The 26,029-nt window shown below is 37.3% G+C and overlaps 1 protein-coding gene across 1 annotated transcript in view; it reads left to right on the top strand.

Moving 5' to 3' along the window:
• The first annotated feature begins 23,327 nt into the window (after window positions 1-23,327).
• The window catches only part of LOC132825687 (nuclear receptor subfamily 5 group A member 2-like), a 100,426-nt gene continuing 97,724 nt past the window's right edge, over window positions 23,328-26,029 (top strand). Inside the window, exons 1-2 of the mRNA XM_060841074.1 lie at window positions 23,328-23,435; window positions 23,743-23,884. Of these exons, the coding sequence (XP_060697057.1) occupies window positions 23,334-23,435; window positions 23,743-23,884 (244 nt within the window). The 5' untranslated portion in view covers window positions 23,328-23,333. The remainder of the gene's footprint in view (window positions 23,436-23,742; window positions 23,885-26,029) is intronic.

The following is a 26,029-nucleotide window of genomic DNA, read 5'->3' as shown; positions in this document are numbered from 1 at the left end:
GTCAAGTTTCCTTTGTGCAGGTCTCAATATCTTGAAACATGCCTTGCTAAAGTCCAATGATTTTCTTTTTCACCTTAAAATAGCAAGGTCTAGCGTGTAGTCAAGATTGACCAGATTTTCTGACTATAAGCTAATCTACCATGCACTGGTTGAACATGTCCATTAGGATGCTTGCTGAAGTGAGTTTACTAACTAATTTCTCTATGTAACAATCCAGTCTGTAACCAGGATTTATGGTTTCACTTATAAATTTTATAAGTGAAACCATATAAATTTCCTTTTATAAATTTCCCGATGCATTCCATTTGAAGTCACCAGTGCAACTCATTCAACCTTCAACACAGGTGAAGTGCCGGAGGACTGGATGGTTGCTAATGTTGTTCCTCTGTACCAGAAGGGGAGTAGGGATATTGCAGGTAACCACAGATCAGTGAGCCTGATATCAGTGTTGGGAAAAGTTGCTGGAGAAGGTACTGAGGAATAAAACCTATTTATATTTGGAAAAGAATGGGCTTCAGTGATAGGAAACATGGTTTTGTGCGGGGAGATTGTGCCTTACCAACTTAATAGTTCTTTGAGGAAGTGACTAAGTTGATAGATGAAGGGAGGGCTGTTAAGGTCATATACATAGACTTTAGTAAGGTGTTTGGTAAGGCTCCCATGGTAAACTAATGGAGAAAGTGAAGTCATTTGGTGTGCAGGGTATTCTAGCTAGATGGATAAAGAACTGATCGAACAACAGGAGACAGAGTAGTAGTTGAAGGGAATTTCTCAAAATGGAGAAAAAAGTTACCAGTGGTGTTCCACAAGAATCAGTCCTGGGCCCCTGTTGATTGTATTATACATAACTGATCTGGAAGAGGGCATTGTTGGTCTGATCATTAAGTTTGCAGATGACAAGAAGATTGGTGGAGTAGCAGAAAGCATAGGTGATTGTTAAAGAATACAGGAGAATATAGATAGTCTGGAGAGTTGGGCGGAGAAGTGGCAGATGGAGTTCAATCCAGGCAAATGTGAGGTGATGCATTTTGGGGAACTATAACTCTAAAACCAACTATACTGTAAATGGAACAGCTTTGGGAAAATTGGTGAGCAGAAAGATCTGAGAGTTCAGGTCCATTGTACCCTGAAGGTGACTGCACAGATGGATAGAGTGGTCAAGAAGACATATGGTCTGCTTGCCTTCATTGGACTGGGTATTGAGTGTAAGAGCTGGCAGGTCATGTTAAAACTGTACAAGACTTTGGTTCAGCCACATTTAGAATACTGTGTACAGTTCTAGTCACCACATTACTAAAAGGATGTTGACGCTTTGGAGAGGGTGCAGAGAAGGTTTACGAGGATGTTGCCTGGTATGGAAGGTGCTAGCTATGAAGAGAGGTTGAGTAGGTTAGGATTGTTTTCATTAGAAAAAAGGAGATTGAAGGGGACCTGATTGAGGTTTACAAAATCATGAAGGGTATAGACAGGGTGGATAGAGATAAGCTTTTTCCCAGGGTGAGGGATTCAATAACGAGACGTCATGCATTCAAGGCGAGGGGTGAAAAGTTTAAGGGGGATACACATAGAAAGTACTTCACACAGAGGGAGGTGAGTGTTTGGAACGATGCATGAGTAGGTGGGGAGCAGAAGGATACAGATGTTTAGGAATTGGGTGACAGGTTTAGACAGTAGATTTGGATCGGCTCAGGCTTGGAGGGCTAAAAGGCCTGTCCTGGACTGTAAATTTTCTTTGCTCATTAAACAACATCTTATAGTCTTCCTTTATTTGCCCATTCAAACCTTGGGCCAATCATTTGCTTTCCATATAGCTTCACAGCTCATTTCTTTCCTGGATTTATTTCATCTGCATCCATAAAGCACTCATCATTCTAACACTTTGGCATCTCACCTCCACACTAATCAAGTCTACTTTAACATTAAAAAAATTCAGCAAGTCAGCAGGCGTTCAGTGTTGGCTGTCTCTGGCAGACTTCACAAGAGCCAGTCCAGTGCCATGTAGGGTACAGCAACATGGAAATATTTCTTAATATTTTCATAGGATGTGGATCACTGGTCAGCCTATTGAACTAGACCTGCATGATGTTATATCAAAGCCTTCTGCTCCAACAAGTTTTTTCCAAATTTCCCTTGATTCCTAGGAATTTGAATCTTTGACAATAGAATCTTGTGGAAGGAGCCACTTTTGCAAAAGAGGCTAAGCCCTTGTTCTTGCCCTTTTCTGATGTCTTCACCACAAGACTGACTTTCTAATTGGCTCTGGGATCCCAGGTTGATGCCTGGGCTCCTCTTCCCCTCAGTCATTCCACTTCTTCAATAGGAGGCCTCAAAGTTTTAGTGCATGGTACCCATGCAGCTTCCCTCCTTGTACTAGTTGTCTATCCAGCCAACCCTCTGGTTTTCCTCATTCAGTTCTCATGAGTTAGTGCCACTACCTCCAATGGCACCCTGGCAGTTCACCTTTGCAGGCCTTCTCCTGACTTGATTTGCCACCACCTTCACAATAGCGTTTAAGGATGGACAACAAATTTCAGCCCATCCAATGCCACCGTGAACATTCCGTGAACTGATTAAGAAATCTTTCCATGTTCCTCCACCCTACATGGCACAGCAATGGTTATTGTGAAGGCTGCCTGAGACAGGCACTGAACTCCTGCTTGCTTGCTGAATCCTTTAACCAAGCAATGCTCTAAAGCCCTGTTGTCCTATATTAATTAATAAAATTCAAAATCTCAACTTGCAGCCAATGACCTTACCACCTTAGTTGCTGTTCTACTACCTCAATGTGCAAGTCCAGCCTTCACATCATCCACCTTTGGAAAAGTACGTAAATTATGAATTGAATTGAACAGCATTCCAATTTTAAGACCTTCCCACTGCCTCCAATCCCATTCCAAGAGCTCTGTACAATTCCAGCCTTACTTTCTGTATGCTTCCTATACCTGTTGAACATGTTCTTTAGACATGTTCGGTATGCTGCTTATTATTCTAAATCATCACAACACTTCTTCTCGTTTCCTCGTTTCAGAAGCCTTTTCACCCTCTGCATTATGTCTCTTCTCCTGACACTTGGGAGTAGCACAGTTTTCAGGATTCCCAGTCATGACAACAAAATACAGTTTTTTCAGAACTATTTATAACTACCACTGCCTTGTTCTCTTGGTCTGTGCCATATTTTCTTGATGGGTAACTCATTGCATAGTGTTCAGATGTTTCATGTTGAATACTAACCATGCATCGCTATCCTTTTCCTCACTAAGTATTTATAATTGGAAAAATAACTTGGCCAAGTCTCAGATGTATTTTTTTTGTATTGGTTGCTGCAGTTTCTTCTGCAGATGATCATGCCCTTTCATTCCTCTCCTCCACTATTTCTATCAGTGTGACCGCTCCCTTCTGTAAGATGTTTTCCAGAAAACTTTCACTTCTTGCTTCAGAAACAACATTATGATCCTTCAGCTATAATCCACTCCTGTTGGAAACTCTCAACAAGGATATCCCATACCATTCATGGCACACAGAACTCACATGCTCCTTTGGTTATGAGATAATTGGCATGAGCTAATTTTGATTCAAAATTACTTACCTGCTTGATTTTTGGTTTTAGACTCATCTAAACAACTCTTGTTCGGGCCAACTGTGTTTTCCTAACTTCTGAAAGTAAATACTTTCCTTGAGTGACAGTTAATTCAAGTCAACTCTAGATTTACATGTTTGCTGATATTTCTCCCCTGGAGAAATGTCTTGTGTTTGCTTACTGAAGCATCTGAAACAATGAATTCATTCTGAATACTGCGGCACAGTGTCTGTCTAACAGTGTGTGGCACTACCTCCCAACATATAGAGCATAGGTACACTGATTCATTGTGCTATTGGGCAGCCTTGTAAAGTTTGAATAGCATGGAGTTAATGAAATACACAGATGAAAGGAAACATTCACTAAAATGAAATAAATATTTGTCCATGAGGACATATAATGGAGCAAAAATGAATTTTAAACAGAACTGTTACATTGCAAAATGTACACTATTTGGCTCATTTGAGTAAAGAAAGAGAAAGTGTGAAGAAAAAGTATGAAAATTAATGCAAGAAAAACTAAGATATGGAAGGCTCCCATTTTTATTTGCTGGACTAGAAATTGCACATGGTGAGTACAATGTCCACCATGTAGCTTTCTGGAGTCTTTGCATTTGGGCATTGATGGTCGTTATTCTTATTAACATACAAATTAAAATTTAAGTGTGACAAATTTTATACTTTTTTTTATTTATATTGTCCAAGCTGTAATACCAAACAGGTCAGATTCCTCTGTGAAACCAGGCATTTTTGACATGTTTAGTCGCTTGGTATGGTAAAAATGTAAAGTCTTACTGGATCATTCTTTAAAACTACTAAATGGAAGCTCAAATCTCTTCTTTCAAAAAAGGATGCCAGTCACTATGGAGATTGCAATATATTATGTAAAAGATATCATTGAAAAAAAATTAAGGATCAGCAGATACTAAATTTCCAAATGAAAATTTCAAAGAAATTTTTCAAGTGAGTATAGTTAATGTTCCATGGTGTTAAGCATTCCACAAAAATAATCCCCACAATTTTATTTAATTTCTGCAAGCAATTCTGAAGCACAAATATACACAAGTTCAAATCCAAATACAGATCTGAACCAGACTGCCAGTTATGCTTACAGAACCTCATCTACATTGCTGTATTACCATTTTCACATAACTGACAATTATACACAAGAGGCACTTGTATCTCATTTTTTTCACTTACAAGGATTTGGTACTTTGCCCACATTATTACAGGTCAGCACTTATTGATGGAGTCATGATATGTTACAACAACATTCTTCAGAGATGTTAATGCACAGAGCAAAGAACTTATAACTTGTTTCTGCCAGGCTGCTTTGTGCGCAGGGACACCCATACACATTGTGCATCTACAAAAGATGTGGCTTATGGCTCTTGGTCAGTTGACTGTGCATGTGTCAGTCAGTCAAGCTGATCATCTGGTTATAGTCCAGCTGATTAGTCATAGTCAGTCAAGTACTTCATCCACCAGACTCCAGAGATCTGCAGCCTTGCAGCACAGGGATTGGGTCATGATTAATCCTATAGGTCAAGTGCAATCAATTAGGCAATACAGGTAAATCAGTTGGTATGCTGTGGACATCCAAGAGAGCATGTCAGAGCAATCATTTACAAGCGTGGAGGCCACAGCGAACCTTCCTGAAACTCACATCCAGGATGAACGAGCTGGGCTTGGATTTCCTTTCACTGTGACTTTATGACAAGCATTCTCTGGTCAAAGTACATGTGGATCTAATTATTTTTGCAATTCTTAAACTTCACGGTTACTGCATAAATGTTTTCTTAGCCATATGATGCATGGTTTCTATAGCTGGAGTGGAGGAGCCTGCTCTGTAGTTGGTCCTGTTGGCTTGAAAGACTTGGCTGATTGTCAACTCAGCCCAAGCCTGCTGAGTGCATCCTCCCCATAAGTAGGGTTACATTCTCAGCTTGTATGTCCACAGGGTTTGGCGTCACAGGAACTGGGGATGTGCGGAGCACATCCCAAAGGTCATGCAAAGCAGCTTTAGATTGGGTTGAGGTCCTGTGTATGGCTTCTCCTCTCATTGGGTATCTGTGCACACCATCCTGACTGAGAGAAGGGGTACTGCAGTAAGGTTCAAGGTCTCACATCCCTCTCTTACCTTACAACTGATGCCAAGCACCAATGTTGGCAGCCATGGTGTTAAGGTTCATGTACATATCTGGCAGATGCGGAGCATGGTGGACTTGGATCTACATGGTATTAGCCAACTTGTCCATGAAGACAACCTGATGTGTACACGCCAGAGCACATATTGATATGGTTGGTGGACTCCATCCTTTAAACAGACTCTATACAATCTTGAAGAAATTCATCTTCTGTCCCATGCCTACCTGAGCATCTGGTGACGTCATTAATGATTAAGACGATAGGATCGTCTTCTTTCTGGGGGTGGGCAGGTGAACACTTTTTCTTTCATCAGCTACAGAGATTAGGGAGGGAGGGAGGTGGTCAGTGAACCATTCATCAGATTGTGCTCCTGAGTCAATTTAGACAGAAAACTCCACTGAGGTAAAAGTCTCCGAACTGGCGGAGGGTGCAGATAGGAGCATCCTCTGAAGGTTCAATGACTTCATGGTCAGAAGTGCAGGTGACCTAATGGTCTCTGATGCTAGCCTCTTCTGGGCAGAGGTTCACAGGAATGCTAGCACCTACTCAATATGGAAGTAGTTGTGCAAAAGGGATAAAATCCTGTGCAGACGAGGAGAACACAGTGAATAGTACTGCTGCCTCATAGTTCCTGGTACATGGGTTCAATTCTAGCCTTGGGTGACTGTATGTGCGGAGTTTACACGTTCTCCATGTCTGTCTGTGTTTCCACCAGGTGCTCTGGTTTCTTGCTCCAAAATGTTCAGTGATGTGCAGGTTAGGTGGGTTAGCCATGGTTTTAAAAAACCCATGCAGGGTTATGGGATCTGGGTGGCATTCTCTTTGGACAGTGATGCAGACTCAATGGGCTGAATGGCCTCTTTCTGCACTGTAGGGATTCTACAATCCAATGAATGAATTCGACAACCTTGAATGGGAAATCAATGCAGCACAATTAGGTTTTAAATGTCTAGGTGTGCAATGGTAGCGTTATGGAGAATGCTAGACCCACAAGTAAGAAGTAGCAGAGAAGAAATAATGACACTTATCCTTGCAGAATATAGAGTTTTATTTTAATTGAGTATTGAGTTGGTTGCCTGGGGAGGTCTCTGCATTCCCACATGAGTTTTCTCTGGCCAAAGCCAACATTTTCTCCTTATATGGTGTGAGGGGCTTTATGTGAAACCACTCCTTTTCCTTCCCCCCCCCAATATTTTATGGATGCACAATCTTGGGAAATTTTCTCATTTAATGAGACAAAAAGGGAGAGACTTTACTGGTAATGCATGAGCAGGAAAAGTTATCAGGTAACCCCAGTGAATGCATAGAACACATGGAAGACAGAAAATGGCCATAGCTAAGGAAGATGAAATGAGCAAGAGCTATAGAGTCATCATTATAGATGCAAACAGTTGTAGTCCATAACCCTTAGTGACAAGGTGAGCAATGGCAGTTAGTTTAAATTGGGAAGGAACTCCTTCACCCAAGAGGGTTGAGAATCTATGGAATTCCCTGCCCAGTGAAGTGGTTGAGGCTTCCTCGGTAAATGTTTTTCAAGCTAAGATGGATACTTTATTGAACAGTAAAGGAATTAAGGGTTATGGAGAGAGGGTGAGTAAGTGAAGTGGAGGCCACAAAAAGATCAGTCGTGATTGTATTGAATGGTGAGCAGGTTCAAACAGCCAGATGGCCTACTCCTAGTTCTTACGTTCTTACAGGGCTACCATTCTGTACTTCACACTTTCATTCTAATGAGAGCAAATACTGATAGTTATTCTTGGAGTGCAGAAGACCATTCAACACCATCCTGCACTGCTATGCATTTCTTTAGGCCTGAGACAATTCACTGCATGAACCACTGCTGTGGTCTAGGTTGGCAAAAGAAGGCGAACCACCAGTCAGTACAGAAAAAGCACTATCCTTCTCTCGAACCCCTTCCCCGGAGCTCAGTACTTCCAGGTCCCTTTCAGTGAAGCAGAGTAATAACATCTCTTTCTGAGCCAACTCCATAATGATGGCAATCAAACACCATAGTGTGAAGGGCAGTTCCTGGCTTTCAGCATTTGAAATGATGTGTAGCTAGGATTAAAATCCAATAGTCCCGGTAGCAGCAACTCCTTCTCAGACCATGCGATTCAGCATTTTTGTGCCTATATTGCTGATCACATAATTAACGTGGCAAAGAATGGAAAGTTCCATAAGAAAACATTGATCATGACAGACTGAGCACCTTGTATCACTCAAATGGGAAAATTAACCCCCAACTGCAGTTTACATAGCGGTGCCCTGGGTCTAGTACAATTGGTTTCTGTCTTATAACTGGAAATTTGATGAGGCTCAACTTTCACATTTTCAGACCAGTGACCCCTGCTGGAAGTCTAATGACATGATTGGGATTGACTGTCTGGCCCTCAGGATTGTATTATTTGCCAACCAGTCTTGGCAAGGCTGTGCGCTTGCATAATGGTTAATCAGTGCATAATCAAAGTAATAAACAGCACCCAGCTCCAGAGTCTACAACTGAAACCTCAGAGTCTGGTGGGGAAGCAGAATAACTGAAGACAAAATTGTTAAGAATGAAAAACTATACTAAGATTTGCACATTTAACCCTAATTTACTTTTAGCATCTTAGTAATTAAGTAGTTTATGATGTCTCTCGCAAAAATCAAAGAGTATCTATTGGGCTGTGTAAGTAGGCAAAAACTGAGAAAGTCCATTCAGTCTTATTTACGTTTTGTGACACATTCCCTTCTTTCAGCCCTAATGGCTATAGTAAATAAATTAAAGCAAATAAGCTTGCAAGCAAAGCCTATATTTTCTCAAATTTATTGACTAGGAAAATATATTATTGACAAGGATATTACCTTCTGACTATATGTCTCTTGGTTTGTTTTATCAAAACTGTCAACAGGGTATTTGTTTTCTGTGATAGAATCTGTTAAGTGGCTGCAAGACATACACTGATTTAGCTTTGAGCTGAGATGAGCATTTCCTCTCAGTGAGTACATTGTTACAGCAGGTTAAAGGTTATGAACCATACTTATAGGTTGTATTTTAAGATTACTAAGATAGTCAGTAGGTGTCAGTGGCCATTACTAGGTAATGAAAAATTCTGGTGACTATTTTCCAGTGAGAGGTCATTGCAAAGCTAAATTTTGCAAATTTTTTCCCATTCCAAATTCTACATTTGAATAACCTGGTGTATGTTTTGTGTGGGAAGATTGCAAAAAAAAAGTTTATTGGGTAACAGTCATCCATCTAACAGATTTTTTAAAAAAATACAGGCATGTCTTTGCTATTAGCAAAGTTATATCTTAATTTGGTGGGGCAGCATGGTGGCTCAGCGGTTAGCACTGCTGCCTCCAAGGACCAAGGTTCGATTCCAGTTTTGAGCGACTGTGTGGAGTTTCTCCTTATGGCTGCATGGGTTTCCTCCTACATTCCAAAAGATGTGCATTAGCCATGCTAAATTGCCCATAGTGTTATGTGCATTCGTCAGGGGTAAATGTAGGGAAATGAGTCTGGGTGGGTTACACTTCAGAGGGTCACTGTGGACTTGCTGGGCCGAAGGGCCTGATTCCACATTGTGGGGTATCTAATCTTAATATGTGCAGTTATATTTCTGCTACAACTCTGTTTCTTTTATGAATTTCCTTCTAAAATAATTCAAAGGATAAAAAGAAAGATCATGAACACTAAAAATTTGGAATAAAAGCAGAAATATTCACAGTCACACCATAAACGTATCTTCAAGATCCTGCCTGATTTCTCATGACTGTCTAGTACAATTCTCTTTCTATTAAAATGAAAAGTGTCATTGGAACTATCACTGAAGAATGCTTAAATCTTTCATATGAAATTCTTCTATTTGCTACTTTGACATATTTAAAATTTTAAAAATGTGGCTCCAATAATTTATCAGAGAAGATCTTTATCCTATAACAAGATAAACAGCGATTTCTAAACTATAGAGTTTATAACAATATTACAAACCAGTCAACAACTGTGGCCTTGAAATTATTTAGTGGTGTTTTAGCAGCCAGCAGTGCCTGCACAAGGAACCAATGAAATTAAAGTTTAGGCCTCATCAACATATTCAATGTGAGCTAGCAGCACTAGTCACATCTCCTCAGAAACCAAAACACTCCTGCTCCTCCATGCTCCACAGAAAAAGAATTTTAAAAATGAAATCACATACCACTTATTGTTGATCCAGGACTGTGGAAGGTTTGTGAACTGTGCAGGACCAGCACCAGTTTCACTCATCAGCAAGCTTTAGAAAGGAATCCTTCAACTGCTTTTAGTTTATTAACAACATAAAATATGTTTTAGACTTTCATCAGAATGCTCAGAGAAAATGTTCAATAATTTTAGAAGTGGAATTAATACCTATGTAGATTAGGTATGGCTTATACCATCATTTCTATCCCTGTACTTGGTGAATCACCCTTTCTCCTTCAGCTGATAACTATATAGAAAGGATAATTTTATAAGTGGCCACACCTGACTAAGAACCACATTGCCAGAATCATGTGTCAGATATTTAGGTTATGTTCTCTGTAATTTTTCATCCGTGCACATTTAATAACCAGAACACATCATAGTTTACAAATTGTGACCTGGACAGACAACGGTGTTCCCAGATTTATGTTCCACTAATATCACACAATGCTTAATCTATCAATCATAGAGATGTACAGCACAGAAACAGACCCTTCGGCCCAACTCGTCCATGCCGACCAAATATCTCAGATATTTTACAATGTTTCTCCACAAATCAATTCAACATAATTCATTAATGAGGAATTAGAATGAGCTTATGAACTTTGTCTTTCACTGGGATGGAAACCATTTGTTTAATTGCTCTACGGCTTCCATTAACTGGCTGTAATGCTTCATTAACAAAGCAATCAGTCCTCCCCCCAAATCACTACCACCATCACCTCCAATTTGGCGTAGCTGTGAACACATACTATTCCACAATATTGAATCTATCTGAAACTTGATATTCTTTCCATATCTCTCAGTCATGATAAACCAGGCATAGCATGGGCCATATATCATCCTATACATTTACTCCTTCTACACTACAGCAATAGTGTATACCATTCTCAAAATGCATTGCAGCAACTTGACAAGCCTTTAACAGCACCTTCTAAACCCATAACTCATCTGGAAGGACAAGGGCAACACTCATGTGGGAACACTACCAATTGCAAGTTCCCCTCCAAGCCACATACCATCCTAACTTGGAACGATTCCATTCCTTCACTGTCACTTGGTCAAAATCCTGGAAATCTCACCCAAACAGCACTGTAAGTCATACCCACATCAGATGGATTGTAGTATTTCAAAAAGGTATCTCAGCACCATCTTTCTAAAAGGCAATTAAGAATGGGAAATCAATGCTGTGTCAGGCCAGTAATGCTCACATCCAATGAACAAATATAGAAAAAAAAGACAAATGTCATCCTATTTGACCATGAGCTGTTAGCTGAGTTTGCTCTGCATCAGAAAGTTTACCTATCCATTTCTGTAACATTGTCTGCATCCATCTCTGGAATACTGCCTAACTCAATCTTTCCGTCGCCGAAAACCTTATCTGTGCCTTTGTCATTTTCAAATCTGACCTGCGTTCACTGTAAATATCAACTCATTAAAAATTGTCCTGCAACATCCTATTAACTCATTACCTTGTTCTTACTAACATTAGTTCTTGATTGTTCAACATATCAAATTTAAGCTCTGTTGTTGTGCTTAAGACCCTTACCTCTCCTACCTCTTTAACCCCTCACAGCTGGATGCCCATCACAATGAACTTATCGACTTTAATCTTCTGGAATCCACATTTCTTCAATCATCATTGGTGACTATTTACTGCCAAATTTTAATGCATTGGCATTCCTTCCCTTAACTCTTCTGCCTCCCTGGCTTTACAACCCATATTAAAGCCCACCAATTTCAGCAGGGTTTAGCCACATCTCCTTTTATCTCATTCCTTAGCCCAGTGTTCATTTTGATTACATCTCTGTGCAATACGTTTGACACATTACTTATAGAAGTGCAAATTATTTTTGGTTCTTTTGAAATCATGCCCCTATTTTAGATTGCAATATGTTATTTATTACACTTCAATCAAGAAATTTTAAATACTATAATTCTGCCCACTTTGAATTTTGTTCCATACTCTTGTAGGTCATCGATATTATGTTCCTCTTGACTGCAATTTCCACAGTCTGGTTATCATTTATGAATCTAATCAATTTGAATTGTATTACTGAATCTGTGTTATTTGAAATAATAGGAGATATAGCACTCATCCACCCTGACTTCCACCCTAGCATCACTCGCTTACAAAAGACCTTTTGAAATTTGGATTTTTTAAATTCATTCATGGGAATGGGGACAACACAGGCTAGGCCAGCAATTTTTGCCTGTCCCTATTGCCCAGAGGGTGGTTAAGAGTCAACCGCATTGCTGTGGCTCAGAAGTTACATTTGCGCCACAACAGGTAAGGACAGTAGTTTCCTTCACTAGGGGAAATTAGTGAACAAGATGGCTTCTTTCCCCAACAATCAAGTCATCACTGGACTCTTAATTTTTCAGAATTTGTTTTTATTATATTCAAGTTCCACTGTATGCAATGATGGGATTTGAACTTGGCTCTCCAGAACATTACCTTGGTACCTGGATTAATACTCAAGTGATAATACTGCAAGGTCATCAACTCTCAATGTCCATAACAATGAAATTTTCTCATGTAAGAAATACTATTGAGGAATGTTGTGTTCCCTGATAGTGGCAAGGTAGGTGGCAGGAAGTGCAAATAATTAGGTAGGTTGGTACCGGACAGTTATCTGTGGCACCTTCCCTGTGGCAATTTCTGGAAAGGTCCTTGGACAACCTTCCCAACCCACTACCAATTAAGACCTTTGAGTGCTCAATTATTGGTCACCTATAGAGCTCAACCTGACAAAGGCCAAACTACTTGACTTCTCAGAAAGTGAGAAAAGTATCTGCTTCCCCAACATGAAAACCAGTGTGGCCTGCCTGGCCAAGTTGGAGTACCTCCGTTTGCTCCAATCTTGGATCAGTCGGGGTAAGGATAGGATTTGGGAAGGTGGAGACAAAGCCACCTACTGTCCTTGCCTCTGACCCTCTTTCTCCTTGACCCTTAAATCATCATCATGCCCTCCCCCCCACCCCCAAAAAAAAGACTTTCATCAAATCTCCATGGCTGCACAACCTAATCTCCACCACCCATTCTGGCTCCCAGTAGCTGCTGGCCTCTGACTGGCCAGCAACTTCAAGCAAGACAGGGCAAGATACCATAAAGGATGAGAAGTCAACCAGATCACTACTTAAGTGTCTGACTGGCACAATCTTGAGATCTTTCCCATTGGCTGAGATGGGGACTAGTTCCCCTGATGGTGCCTAGCCCATATTTAGTGCAGAAGAAACTAAACTGAGCCCTCCGATGAACATTACACCAACCATACACTATTCTCTGCACAACCAGGGAAATCCACTGAATTGAAACATCTGATATCATTTTGGGTACTTCCAGAAAATATGTTGTCACTTGTGTTATAAATATGTACTTCTTTCTGACTCAAACTGAACAAAATATTTAAACTTCTACAGCATCTACAACTTTAAAATTAGTTTCACAACTATCAAGTTTCTAAAAATCTTAAAGGCTCAGGAGCCTGATTCACCCCACATGCAATAGCCTACTCTTAATATTACTGATAAGGAATGTTATATTTTCATGTGCCACTTGTTCTGTTACTTCTCTTCACCCCTCTTTTTTTTTAAGACATCTAAACTGTTGGTACTTTGGAACATAATAATGGCATAGTTGTAAACATCAGTTTTACTATTGGTTCAATAACACTTTGCAGCACATACCACCAGTTATAAGTAAATTTTATAATGCCTCACAGTACTGTCTTTTGTGCAGCAAATCTCTTAATAGGAGGACACAAGGATACTTAAGCATGGGTAAAGGCTCTTTCCCAGCAAGACTGCTTCATTTTATTGGAATAGAAATGCATCCTCCTGCAAGTATAAATTATACAAAGATGTTTCCTGCACCAAAAATTCTATCAAGGTCACTGTTCAAAATAGCCTTGCCTTGGTCACCTCCATACTTGACTTCTTGGGTCTTGATGGGTGGTCTCCCGATTTCAAACCAGAACAAACATCAAATTTCACTGTCCACATACTATCTGATATGAAGTCTTTCTCAGATAAACGTCCAAAGTTTCCATTTGTTTCTGTTACCAATGTAATTTATTAAAAGTCCTCATGCTCATTTACAAATCCTTCCATGGTTCTATTCAGAGACATATCTTTGCAAACTTCTTACAACACAATGCTTTGGCGCACAATTGCTGTTCTTCTAAGCCTAGACCACACTTTATTTCTTGCTATTATCTTCCACCCTTCCATCTGTGGAAACCTTTTAACCATTATGGAAGAGCATTCTGTTAGTCCCTTCTCAAATATGCCACTTGACTGAATTTCCCAGATTTTTAAAAGCTTCATCAATGCATAATTTTCAATCAAATTTTTGGTCACATCCCTTAACATCTCCCAACATTAGCATCACATCAAACCATCCTTTTGTCAAGTATTCGAGGGTGTTTCCTTGTGTTAAAGGTACAAACGCAAGTCTTTTTTGCTGTTCCTTTAATATACTTGGAGTTGATTAATGCCTTAGTAAAACACTATATGAATATACAATATTCAAAATAACTAACCACCTCTCAGGTTCAATTTGCTGCAGCAAACATTATGCATTTTCATCATCACAGTCCAAGATGCAAAATCAGTTCCTGAATAAATTTGCAAATTAGTTCATATGAATTTACACAAAATTGCTATCCATAAAGCTTTTCAAGTTTAAAGGATCTGTACACTAATTTTACATTTCAATAGGAAATCCTCTTGGCATACATAATTCATTACTTAAAAACTGAAACTAGTTGAAGTCACAGATCTATGCTGAAAACAGACAATTAACTGTTTAAAGAAGAGAGATCATTAAGTCCTCTTTCACAGGCCTTCCTTACATTTCATGATGAAAAATTCTTTCATTCATTCCCTCTCCACTAAACGTGGTTAATTATTTCTTTTGTATTATCTGTGTTATAAAAAAAAAGCCTTATCTGTCATTCTGTCAGTTTGTAACTAGGATTTCTTATCATCTTCTCTGAGGTCACCTGACCAGAAGAACCAATCAAATGTCTGGAACCAGATTCTATTTCTCTGATTAGCCCCCATCATGATCTGACTTGTGCAGTTTACGGCTGCACTGACACACATCCTGATCAGAGTTCAGTAACTTGCATACCACCTTAGTTTTCCAACTCATTTGATTTTTTTTAAATTGGATGATATTTAAAACTACGCCAGAGATAACGCTGTTTGGAGTGGATTCCTTTAAAGGAGTAATGTCTGGTAGTTCTTCTTTGATTGCTCCTTGCAGTTCCATCAAACAAACTACTCCAGATACATGTAAGTATTTTCAAAACATTTATAAAAGATGCATCTGTTACACGTTAGATTTAAAACATCATAGAGTTATGGTTAAATAAACAAGTTCATAATATTGCATTGTGAGATTATAAAATTGTATTTCAGCAACATATCACATTTGAATTCAAATGTTTATTGAAAGTGTAACTGAGATTTGGAATAAGTGGCAAGTTGAGGATGTTGACAAACATATATAAATTATTCATTTGTAAGTCGTTATCATAGTAGTTCACGTGCATCATAAACATTCTCAGGACATATTGCCAATAAATTGCAAAGGTAAATAAAATTAAACCTAAAAGATTTATTTCATTCTTACCTGGTAAAACATAAGTAACATAGAAAAAAAACAGATTTTTAAAAGTGATCAGTAATGGAAAGATTGAACAATCCAGCTATGTTTTCAAAAGGTTAGGTTTAAGTTGGGAACTATGGGACATAAGTTATAGACTCATAAATTGATACTGTCCAAAGCATCTAATTTATCAACACATCTTTCAAAGCAGAATTGTAGTTCTTATTATTTTACAAATTAGTTTGAAACATATACCATGGAACATTATACATATGAGCTTTGCTTTACATTTAATAATATTGTGAGAGAGGTTATACAGCATCTAAATCCTAGTGGTGTCTCTAAATAACAAAACACTTTTGCAGACATACGCAGTGCCGAGAATGTCTTACTAGAACTAGGTAAATACCTACCTTCAAAAGAAAACTGCATTTCTTTATAAAATAATGCCTGACACTTTGTATTAATAAGCAATTGTACATGTTTGCTATTTGTTCTGTCAGGAAGGAAAATTACATTGTGATAGTAGTAGCAAAAATGAATCAATAGAAACACATTATATTCTAGAAAAATAAAAGCATTAACAGTGTACTTTTTTAATGGAACTACATGTACAGCATTGAGAAACAATATACTTTATACAATGTAGTCATAAAAGTCTAATTATATTGTTAAACAGCATTTTGTTACAATATACTGTTTCAAAAGGATATTTAAAATTATATTAAATTCTATATTAAAATCAGCAAACACATAATGAAATAGTTTTCTTATATTGAAGATATTCTAAGAGCAACCAAAAATGATGAAATGTAACTGATTACCTGACTCAAATAGATGATATTGATTCTAGATTATTGTCAAATTACTTCAAGAGGTTGTATTTCAGGAACTCCTGTGTTTTCTTTTAAATTTCTTTTGTTTCAAAGAAATAATTTGGAATGTTAATTTGAGAACTTGTCATTTGTCATGCTCTACTTGATAAAAAAGAATTCACATTTCAAAGAAATTTTTTAAAATGTTTATGCCCTATATGTTTTGTTTATTGTTTATAAAAGATTTCTTAAGTAAAATGTTTACTCTAATTAAATGGAGCCTCACAGATCTAAATGTGTATTTATATTTGAAATAAAGTTAATGTGGATAACTTGGTAAGAAAATTACAACACCCCAAAGATATTGTGTAACTATATTGAATTCCAACTCTCAAATATATTGTTTACCTTGAGTCTTTTTATTGAAGTGAATGGGGGAGGGGAAGTGATTTGTTGTGATATTCAACATAACACATCATAAATTAAAAGTGGGAATAATACATCTTAAATCTGATCAAATTCCATTTCCTTATTTTGGGTTTGAATATCTTTAATTCACATATAACCAGAAGTGAACAAATTTTATTCATTAAAATACCTCCCATTCCAACTAAACCAAATACATATATTCAGTGTTGAAGAAGCATTTTTTTTCCAGAATGTTTTATAGTAGTGTTATCAATTTATCCTCAAACAAGCATGAATGTGTATTTAAATGCTCTATTTAAAATGTAACTTTGTGATGGACTGATATAGGGAGGAATGAACAGCTTCTTCATTATTTATTTGAAAAATCATAGTGAATTGATTTTGTTGAACACAGACTGGAAATATCAGCAGTAATCAATTGAGCAAAGAGATTATGTTCAGAGACAGGCCCTTGGAAAGTTCTTGCATCTTGTTATGAACTTTGGTTAAAAAATTGTTTCAAATATAGTTTGACAAACAATGGTAAATTTTTAGAATAAAACTGGAAAGGTAAATGCATGGAGCTTCATTAGAAATTTTTTGTATTCCCTGAGGGATATAAATTGTGAATGAAATATCAGCAAGCCACACTGAAAAAAAGTTAATTAATTCAAACAACTGACAGCTGATTACCATTTTAGCATTCATTGGGATAAAAGATTTTAGTTTTGCAATAATCCCTATGTCAATGTCTCTTAATTACTGTGTTTAACACAATGATAATTTTTATCAGTGTGGGAATTTGCAGTAAACCAAAAAACATTTACTGAGAGTTACTAGTGATAGTTACATTTCATGAGCTTAAACTAACATCCTTAAGGTAATATTTTTAATAACACTGATGTTTCATCATGCTTACATTTTGCTCTTCCAATTTTTGTATGAATGGATATATAATGCACATTGACCATATTTTTCACTTAATAAAAGATTTATTGTATGAAGAACTTGTGGATTTAACATAAATTCAATTATTCTTATTTCCATTACCTTTTTTTCTATATACAGGAGAGTATGAAATGAGAAGTAGTTCCTGCTTACTGATGTGGTCATGTTTGACAAGGTTTCTGAAATCACCCTCTGCCATTGACATGCATTACGTTTTAGGGAAAAAGGCTTAAATTATTGGCATATATTCTGATAAATCTTCAGCAGTTTGAAACAATTTGGCTTATGTTTCTTTCAGTGATATTTGAAAAATATTGTACAGGGCTGTCGTTTTTCTTCTGATGATGCAACCACTGATCATATGTATACAGTACTGTATTATTTTTTAAAAAGTTTAAAATTACTTTGTTGAAGATAATGTCCAATTCAACACACACTGTTTTTTTCTCAGTACCTTCAAAATAACCCAAAATAAATAGTAACTTTGCACATTTTTTAAAAAAGATACTTCATCAGGGATGAGAACAACAGCAGCTGTTGGAATGTTGCAGTGGTAACATTCATATTTCTGTGCTGGTGGTGAACTTACTCAAGGCCTATAGTTCCTAAGGAGAGAGTTAGGAATCAAAGACAGACAGAAGAAAGGAGACTGCTGAGACAGAACCAGAAATGAAACAAAGCAGCATCCAGACACTTCAGAAATAAAATCAAAAGATAGAGCAGGACAAAGCTCAGGACATTACAGAATCAGCAACATTTTAAAAAATGTAAATAAAGACAACAAGGGTTGTTTGAAAGTGGATCAGAAATAAAGAGAAAGAATAATAAAGCAGAGATGAACATAAGAATCATGAAAATAGGTAAAGAATCAAAAGGCATAACACAAAATAATCAAAAAGAGAAAGAAAATATAGAATCTTTGATAAATTAAGAGTAAGCAAAATGGGAAACAAAAAAGAGTGAACACAAGAACATATGTTCTGAACGGATTGATGAGGAGAAAGGAGAAAAATAGAAGACTGAAAGGAAAGTTTATATGACATCTTATCATGGAAAGGGATAAATTGATTTGACAGCCACAGTCTTTGTTAAAACAGGACAGGGTGGATTGTAAATATTTTAACAAGTAAAAAAAAATTGCTTTACTCTTTCTTGTTAATCATAAAACAATTAGTTTGGTATTTAATGAACAGATAACTCCTAATTCAAGTTACATCTGCTGGCTTTTTAAAATTTAGATTTTATTTTATTAAAATTTAGAAAATGTATGAAATACCTTTGAAAGAATCGTATTTAGCGGTAAAAATGCCAATCATAATTCAAATTACAAAATGGAAAATATAATTTTACATTTGAATTATAACCTCTACTGGCCATAACAAATCTTGAGAATTCACATATTCATAATCAGTGGTATTTTAATTAAAAACATTATCTCTACCAAAGTTAAATGTAAAAAAAAACTGGACTCAGAAGTCAAATCTTTCAGAAAAAATGCTTTCTTTCATAAAACACAAATTAAAGGAACCAATTTTGAAACTTCATGAGTTGGTATTTGATAATTTGTTTTGAAGAGCCACTGTTACTGTGCTTTTCCAGCAACACATTTTCAGCACTGTTACTCATGCCCATCATTCTCCATCAATCCACGACCTATGCTTCACTGTAACATTAGACCAACTCTCTTATTTCCAGACCATTCTTCCATAAAGATTTTCAAAGTGATCTGGAGGGAAATTAGTATTTTTAAAAGTGACCATGAAACTGTCAGATTGTCATTAAAAATCCAACCTATTTACCTGTCTTTAATGAAGGCATGCTACCCTGCGTGAAATTAGACCTAAACTAATCCAATTGACTCCTAACCACCAGCTACTGTCATCTGGCAAGATATCCAATCATCAAAAAGACTCCTCACCATTTTCTCAGGGCAATTAGTTAAAGATTAGATTAGACTTACAGTGTGGAAACAGGCCCTTCGGCCCAACAAGTCCACACCGACCCGCCGAAGCGAAACCCACCCATACCCCTACATTTACCCCTTACCTAACACTACGGGCAATTTAGCATGGCCAATTCACCTGACCCGCACATCTTTGGACTGTGGGAGGAACAGCCAGACCAGCGATGCTCACAACTGAAGTACCTAAAACAAATCATAGAATGATATTTACGAAAGAAAGTAAGTTTCAGAGGGAATACATGCATAGTTGATCGTAGCAAGATATATCATTAACAGTGATGGTAATGTCATCACGATCAGCACGAGACATCAAGAAGAAAATGCTATATTGGCCATCTTATATCCTTCCCCAGTTCAGTACTCAAGACAAAAACTAGGAAGTCCAAGGGCATAAAAACCAACCTGATACTCCCCGGCGCTTCATCAGACTCAGCTGGCAGGTGGCGCACGTGCTGGGTTTTGGCTGCTTCTCGCTGATTGGTTCCACTGTGTATCGGTTAGTAACTCGGCACCTGATTGCCTCATGGCCTTGTCACTAGGACCGCCATGGCCCAATAGGCTATCGGCACTTGGAAAGAGCCCTGCCTACTCCGTGCGCCCCTTTTACCTCGGCGCCTGATTCACCCCCAGTCCCAGTTTAGGAAAAGACAAGTAGTTAAGGCAATGACCAGTGTGGGGGAAAGGCAAGTTGCCAAATATTATTATTTTTATGTTATTTATCAAACTGCGAACCCCGTAAGCTCTGTGAAAGGACCTTTAAAGTAAAAAAACTTTTAATGCGACACCCAAATCACTCCCCCAGAAATGTTTTAGTTTCTTACCAGAGGAGTCAATTTGCTGTGGGGGTCCAGGGGAAGCAATGTTAGTCGATCCTTGAGAAATATCACAATAATAATTAACCTCTACTGCAAAACGACTCCAACTTGCTCGTAAACCAAAGTTTCCAATGAATTCTGTCTTTAAAAGGGCCTTTTTTATTTTAGAATGGGCAATTCTTCTACATGTAATTCTCTAGAATAACGGTATTAATTAAAATCTAATAATTGAGATGGTAGTTGATGTTAGTGCGGTTGCACAGTGGCGAGTGGCTGTCTGACGCCACGCATTTTTTTTTGACAGGTTGTAAATCGAGGCGATTTTCGTCTGAGGTACCTTAAGACTATATCCTACGTTGAGCACAGAAATTGTGCTTATAAATAAAGTGCTGGTGAAAAGGTTCAAATGCACAAATTCAGCCAGTTTATGTAGTTATTTATTAATGATGTAGCTTTAGAATTCAGTCAGATCTTTGTTCACGGCTGTGCGCTGAATTCAAAGAATGAAACCTTAGCGTTTGGATTTGTGAACCGGTACAAGGTTTAATGGACAGGTGTTTGTAACTGAACGTAAAGATATCAGGTTGATTTTTTTTCTCATAAATTACACAAGACCGGACTAGTACGAATTTGACGAATTAAACTCTACTAACATAAACTTTGAAAAAATCTATTTAACGCGTTTGCAATAATTTGGGATTCATAAGCGTTATCCTTTAAATTTCTGCATAGAATTGCCCCGCAAGTGCACAGGAGTTTGAATGCATTAAATGCAACCCCGGTTCAATTAAGGACATTTTTCCGCTCAGTTCGCTCCTGTTCTTTACAAAATTGAATTACCCTTGACTGATTATTCTACCTCTAAATAAATGTTTCCTGTCAGCGGCCTGTGTAGCTGAACAGATTCCCCGTCAGTGTCAGACAAAATTTATTTTATTCAACTTTCCCATTGATGTCATTTTATAATTTAACGTGTTTAACATGGTCATATTTCTTCTTGCTATCCTACAATAAGATTATTTTTCTTAAATAGTATTGGCGTTCCGCTTCACATTAATGCCATAAGCCACGTAACTCGTGTGAACGATGGGCCTTGCAATTATACTCGAGAGGATTCTAATAATTTTCTTCTCGTTCAAAAACAGCGGAGGGAAGGAAACTGATCTTTTTTGTTGAATTGTTCAAATTTTCGCTTGTAAGCTTTGAATCAATAAAATATTCAAAATAAACTTCCGCTTCAGTTTCTTTAAACTGAATCTACGAATATGTTGATTCGACCAAAGTGACACTTGTAACATAAATTGCCCAATTATAGCAACTTTGGCTTTGAAATGAAAGGTCCATTCCAACGGATAATGCTGAGTGAAGATGACTCACAATTTTGCTAATATCCCACTGTCCTAAGAAAAACGGGAATATGAACATTTTAAATTAATTTTTGGTTCGACTATTTAACATTTCTTGTATGCCAGTAGTGCAATGTTTAAGTATTAATAACATTTCGGAGGAAAGTTGGTGTTCAAAGGTTGAAGTAATGAAATATCCGCGATATTTCACCCGTATACAACACAAAACGTTGTAACATTTATTCGGGATCCACCGAACAAAAGGGTGTGTGTTAAAACGAATACTTTTCCTACATCGATTTCACTTTATTCGTTAGGACCGGATCTCAGACGGAGGTTTTAATCTGACTCTAACTGTCATCAATATTGTCGCAACACAGACTGTCAGAAACATCTATTCAATCAGATAATTTTTTTCTGGAATAAGTACACATGAAGCTGCTAATGTGACTCGCGGTCCATTACCAATTACAGGAGAAACATGGCTCATTAGCCGAATATTGAATATTACCGGACACAGGGGATTAATGTTCTTGATAATGGGGGTGCGAGGGAGGATATAATTCAACCTTTTTCAGGGGAATGTTTAGTTAGTAAAAAAAACTCCTCCCAATTAAAAGGAACTATTTGGAGGAGGCCTGAGCTGTTTTTCTTGTTTTGTGCGTTCTAAATGATGGCATGTTTTGCGTGGTTTGAGGGTTTTTCTTTGCTGTCTGCCTTCCTGGTCGTACGAATTGCTTTACTGTGAATCTTTGAGAGCCGCAGTTTTACTTTCATCCACTGCATTGTCTTCTTTTTTTCAGGATAAACGGGACATCAACATTTTAAAGTTTTGCTGTATATAAGTTGCTAGACAGAATGGAGATTTTATTAATTTATTTTGCTGTGTGATTGGAAGCTTAATGAATGTATAGAACATAAAGCATATGTTAAATCTCAGTGCCACCGATTGGTATTAATCTAATCGTAGTTTGTGGGGCCATATACCGGAAAGAGCGGGACTCTAATACAATATTTGTTGATGTTGAAGACTATCTTTTTCCTAACCATGTTGTGGGACACACAATTTTAAAAATCTTGTGAAAATAAGTTGAATATTCACTTGCTGAACAAATAAGATATTCGGTTTTAATAGCAGTTTCTGTTATTTCTTTTATAAATGTGAAATGGAAGTACATCAGCGGAACTGTACTGAACCTCAAATAATCATTTGTTATCGATGCTTTCATAGGAGCATCTCTCACTTACGTCTGTGGGCAGGTCAACGTCTCCATGGCAAACTGATGTGTGATTTGTGAGCTTTCTATAAATTACTGTCTTCAGAGAGCGTCAGAAGCAAAAGGCATTTCTTAATACCCAGTTACCTCTGAACTTCGGTGAAATCAGGGACCACCCGGTTCGAGACCTATTTGTGTGTGTGACACAATTATAGCAAAAAAAAGCCCCACTGCCAACCTAATTTTTATTTCTTCTGTTCAGCCCGTCAGTTCAAGGTGATGGACTACGTTTATGATGATGACCTGGATGAACTGTGTCCAGTCTGTGGAGATAAAGTGTCCGGTTATCATTACGGTCTGTTGACCTGTGAGAGTTGCAAGGTGAGTCGAACGGTACCCGCCGTGCGAATTCGGAAGATTTTGCTTCTTCCCCCAAATGACGGATTTTGGTTATTTCTAAAACAATGACCGAATCAGGATGAAACTGAAATGAAAGCCGATCGAGTGAACGAGGAAAACCCAATTAACTAGTTCACTACTCCAAAGTTAAGATGCCAAATGTTTAAACCTGGAGCGGGTTTATTTGTGGGGAATGTCTGGAAGGGAACGTAAGTGATCGATTTGTGTTCAGTTTTGTTGCATTTATTCATTTTTCAATGTTAACTAACTTTCAAACACTTTCCCTCAGGGATTTTTCAAAAGAACTGTTCAGAATAGCAAGCGCTACACTTGCACCGAGAATCAGAATTGCAAAATAGATAAAACTCAGAGGAAGAGATGTCCGTACTGTCGATTTCAGAAATGCCTGACCGTGGGAATGAGATTGGAAGGTAAGCTGTGAATTATTGTTTGAGCTGTTTTGAAATGATCATAAAATCGCATTTTCACTGATGAAGCATGTTCGGGGGTGTATTTGGAACCTGACTGTCATTAAGGTAGCAATTATGTAAAGGATTATGCAAATACAGCAGCTCCCACCCAGGAAAGAATCAAAGAAACAGCACATCTTAAGCGTATCGATACAAACAAGTTTGTTTTAACTTAATTTTTAAAGTGAAATTTGATCACATCCATATTAACGGCAAGTAACTGAGGTTTCAGTATGGTTAAAAAGATCACACCGTCTAGATTCCCCTCAGAACTCTGAGGTCCGAGCGTGGACTGTATTACGGATTTTCCAATTTTACTGAGCTGGAGATGAAATGAACTTGTTAATTAGAACGTTCATGGGTCAGTGTGTTCTATTGGCCATTGATAATATTACACATACACTGCAAACTCTTGACCAGAACTAGTAGGCCTTTTAGAAAATGGAAACAGACATGATGAGTAATGTGTCCCAGATGTTCAATTTTGGCGTGCAGGATTATTCAGCATTTATATTGGGCTGCAAGTTCCATATCATCTAGAAACATGCATCATGGTTAGAATTGTCTCACTGGACTGAGTTGGGATTAGTATTTGATTCACTTATGTATTTTTCCAGAACGTTCCCTTTTAAAACGGACCATTAATTGCATACAATTCAATGACAATTGTAACAGTGGTGGTTTTTTACATTGAGAGACAATGTAAAAAAAAAAGGCGCAGATGGACAATGAAAATATTAGAATGGCATAATTAGCAATAATTTCCAGATCAGCATAAAAAGACTGATAACCGGGATTGTCTGAAAAGTACTTTAAACATTTTAACATTGGAATTCAAATGCAAATGAAATAACTCAATTTAATGACAATGAGAAGATATATCTGATCAAGTCTTAAAATTAAATGTGTGATGGAACAATACTGTATAATTAAAAATAACACCAAGTTGATGGAGAAATTTGAATTTAGTCCATAACATTAGACCTACTTCATTGCATTTTATTTAAAAATAAATAATTTAATGACAATTACATTAAAATATAGCATACATAAATATTTGTAAATATAAAATAAAGAATTGCAGTTATATATTCAGAATCCCTACAAGTAAAACATCGAATTGCAATAGACAGTGTTGAATCACATGCACACTTGGATTTTTTAAATTAAAAATAATTTAAGATCTGCCTAGCTATGAAGAAGTTTGAGCAGTATTTTGAGTATATTGAAAAATTTGTTTCTTTGAAGTAATAAGTCATTACACCCTCTAATAGTTAATTTATAATAAAATGTTTCCGCAATATTTATCCTATTTGGTTATGACAGGTTTGATCTATTTTCCTGGGTGCACATTATCTGTATAAATTCTAAGGACTGCATGCATGTAAACTATACAGACATCATAACATCACTTTTGAAAACAAACTGCAAGAACTTTTCAAGATACTATGCTGGAGAAATATTTGGTTTAAGAATTGGCCTCTCATTATGGTTTATTTGAATTGTTCAATGTCTCCTGCAACTCCAGGATCAAATGTCATTGTAGCAACTCCATCTGGATGCAAACCAGGACTTAGAAACCATGAGATACTGTAATGGAAATGGTTCTCTAAAAGTTTGTGATCTAATTGAATAGAAGCATTTATTCATCAGTTTTGTAATCCTATGCTCTCGATGCCTTATGTACTAAAAAGATTGAAATTTCACTTTTATGGGAGACTGCCCTCCATGTAAAATTAGTACTTCTGTTCTGTTCCTGAATTATATAACAGTAAACACAACTGTATAGATAATATTTGGGACCATTTTCATAGCAGTGAAGTTACATTTTAACTTGTAACTATGCCTTGGTTGGATGGGGATAAAGCAGGAGACTGGCATTATATAATGTTCATTTAACAGCTGTTGCACACAGGATTGGTTGAATAGCCTCTTTCTACACCATAACAATTGTGTGATGCCATGAAAAAAGTGGTGTGTTTAAAGATTTACCTGCTAGAATTATATGGATGCTTTGGTTGTGATTTTAAATACTTTTATTTGGTGATATTCAGTAGCAGCAGTGTGTACCATCTACAAGAAGCAATGCAAAAATTCACCAATGCT

This window comes from Hemiscyllium ocellatum, chromosome 21 (genome assembly GCF_020745735.1).
Source record: "Hemiscyllium ocellatum isolate sHemOce1 chromosome 21, sHemOce1.pat.X.cur, whole genome shotgun sequence".
Classification (NCBI taxonomy): Eukaryota; Metazoa; Chordata; class Chondrichthyes; order Orectolobiformes; family Hemiscylliidae; genus Hemiscyllium; species Hemiscyllium ocellatum.
The sequence above is the reverse complement of the archived record's forward strand: the minus strand, read 5'-3'. Positions and strand labels throughout refer to the sequence as shown.